Genomic DNA, 2,453 nt, shown 5'->3' with positions numbered 1-2,453 from the left:
CTCGTGATCCACCTGTCTCGGCCTCCCAAAGTGCTGGGATTACAGGCTTGAGCCACCGCGCCTGGCCTAATTTTTGTGTTTTTAGTAGAGACGGGATTTCGCCGTGTTGGCCAGGCTGGTCTTGAACTCCTCACCTCAGGTGATAAGCACGCCAAAGTGCTGGGATTACAGGCGTGAGCCACCACCTCGGGCCTGTTTCCACTTTTCAGCTTCAGCATGATGGGTTGCTCTGCTGTGATCAGGCCTCGTGCCTTTGCAGCCACCTCCCACGGCTCTCCCTGTCTCCTTTCTCTCCCTCCCGGCTGGATGTTCTTTCTGAACCTCAAATCTGAGACGCACCCATTTCAGATGCTTCTGCAGCTCCCCACAGGACAAGTCCAGGTCCCTTTTACAGCAAATGAGGGCCGATGGCCTGAAGCTCGAGGCAGATACCTCGGAAGCAGATGAACCCCAGGCAGCCCCAGCTCCAAGCCCTTGCCCCCTATGGCTCTACCACAGGTGCCTTCCCCACCCGCGCCACAACCCACACAGGCCCTGTGGTCTGAGGGCTGCAGAGAAGAAATAACAACACTGGATCCTAAGGGGGGATGTGGCCTCTCCCCAGGCCAGGCCAGAAGCTACCATTCCCCACCCTTCTGTTCCTTTGGCCTCCACCAGGGCTGGCTCTCGGCGGGTCCTACTGACACTCCCTGCCCTCAGTCACCACCATCGGCACTCACCTTTTTTGGCAACTTTCTTAATCTTCTTTGAATCCTGAGAGAAAGAACCACAAAACGAGATGCTTACTGGAGAGGGGAGGTGCTGGAGGAGTGCCTCTGGGGGCCCACGTCCTCCAAGACATCTGACAGGTCCAGGAAGGCGGGGGTCTCCTGGTGAGGGTGCCTGCCCCAGCCCACCCCCAGGGGAAGGCTGCTGACTGGGCCAAAGTCCCCGGAGGCGCCCTCTGTGCAGGCGGCAGCACCAGCAGCCTCGCTGGCTGCGTGACCCAGGGAAAGGCCCTCCCTGCCACCTCCTCCCCATCCGGTGACCTAGGCCCTCAGCCCTTGCTTGCCCACAGGGTTCCGGTGGGGAGGGCGAAGGCAGAGGTGGAGGATGTGGCTGGGGCCCGGCTGTACCCTGGCCAGTGTCAGCCTGTCCGATGTCAAGGTGCGGACTGTGCCGAAGTTGCACACAGTGGACACCAGGGGCTCCCCGGCAAGCAGGGGCTCCAGGATCACCAGGCCCCGGCCCAGCACCTGGAGGATGGGGGGGTCCTGCCGGAGCTCCTTGGGCAGCTCTTTCTTCTTCTTCGGCACCTTCCACTCCTGCTAGGGGAGGACAGGAGGGTGGGACATGTCGAGGCAAGGATGTGGCCAGGCTGCCCTCCCCAGCACCAAGGCCCAGTACCTTGGCCGGCTCTTTCTCTCCTTGCCCCTTCCTGTCTTTCTCCTTCCCTTTCTTGTCCTTCTCCCCCTTTCCTCTCTTGGCAGACAGGGGACTGTCAACAGCAGGTAGCACCACAGGCCAGGAGAGAATCTAGGGGGAGGAGAGAATCCTCGAGTGAGCAGAGGCCCAGGTGGGCTACCTGGGGTCGCCTCTCCCTCACCCTTTCTGGAGCGGTGCTGAGACCTCATCTAACCAGGGAGCGGGGCTCCCATGGGGGACGGCCCGATGGGAACAGGAACAGGGGCAGAAGTGCAGCCTGTGGACAGCGGGCGCTGACTCTGCCTGCCCACCTTCTCTTCCACGATGGTCACAGTGGTCCCCGCCAGCAGGAAGGCCTTCAGTGGCACCAGGTCCCTGAGAGAGTGCTGCATCTCGTAGCCGCATGGGATGACCTCAGCCCAGGGCTTGTGGGTAGTGTTGAAGAGGACAGTCCTTGGGGAGGGAGAGATGAAGATGTGGGTGCCGTCAGCCAGGGGCTGTGGCCGGGGACCCGGAACAGGACTGCGAGGGGACATCCGAGGAGACCATGAGCATCGAAGCCCACAAACAGCGTGAGGCAGGGCCCGGCTGCCAGCAGGCAGGGCAAGGGGACCAGAAGGCCAGAAAGGAATGTGGCCACAGAGGAGACAGCAAAACAAAGGTGCGTGGAGCCCTCCTTCAGAGGCAGGACTGCCCTGAGCAACTGACAGAAACCAACCACAATGCACCAAGAGTTGTTTGTGAAGAGTTCAGCCAAGGGCTGAGCGTGGTGGCTCTGGCTTCTAATCCCAGCACTTTGGGAGGCCGAGATGGGAGGATTGCATGAACCAAGGAGTTCGAGAGCAGCCTGGGTAACATGTCGAGACCCCGTTTCTACAAAAAATAGACACATTAGCTGGGCGTGGTGGCACATGCCTATAGTCCCAGCTTGAGGTGGGAGGATTGCTTGAGCCCAGGAAGTCAAGGCTTCAGTGAGCCGTGTTCATGCCACTGCACTCGAGCCTGGGCAACAAAGTGAGGCCCTCCTACAGGAAAAAAAAAAAAAAAAA

At 60.2% G+C, this 2,453-nt stretch overlaps 1 protein-coding gene across 2 annotated transcripts in view; it reads right to left on the bottom strand.

Annotated features, from left to right (window-relative positions):
- Window positions 1–2,453, bottom strand: part of LRRC43 (leucine rich repeat containing 43) — a 39,332-nt gene that overhangs the window by 5,835 nt on the left and 31,044 nt on the right. For both annotated transcript variants that reach the window (XM_011964491.1, XM_011964490.1), the window contains exons 8-11: window positions 1,716–1,857; window positions 1,387–1,515; window positions 1,116–1,304; window positions 720–753 (exon numbers count right to left, since the gene is read on the bottom strand). In XM_011964491.1, the coding sequence (XP_011819881.1) occupies window positions 720–753; window positions 1,116–1,304; window positions 1,387–1,515; window positions 1,716–1,857 (494 nt within the window). The remainder of the gene's footprint in view (window positions 1–719; window positions 754–1,115; window positions 1,305–1,386; window positions 1,516–1,715; window positions 1,858–2,453) is intronic.

The sequence above is a fragment of the Mandrillus leucophaeus genome, unplaced genomic scaffold, assembly GCF_000951045.1.
Source record: "Mandrillus leucophaeus isolate KB7577 unplaced genomic scaffold, Mleu.le_1.0 Scaffold7, whole genome shotgun sequence".
NCBI lineage: Eukaryota > Metazoa > Chordata > Mammalia > Primates > Cercopithecidae > Mandrillus > Mandrillus leucophaeus.
Note: the sequence above shows the minus strand (reverse complement) of the source record. Positions and strands in the feature narration are given on the sequence as shown.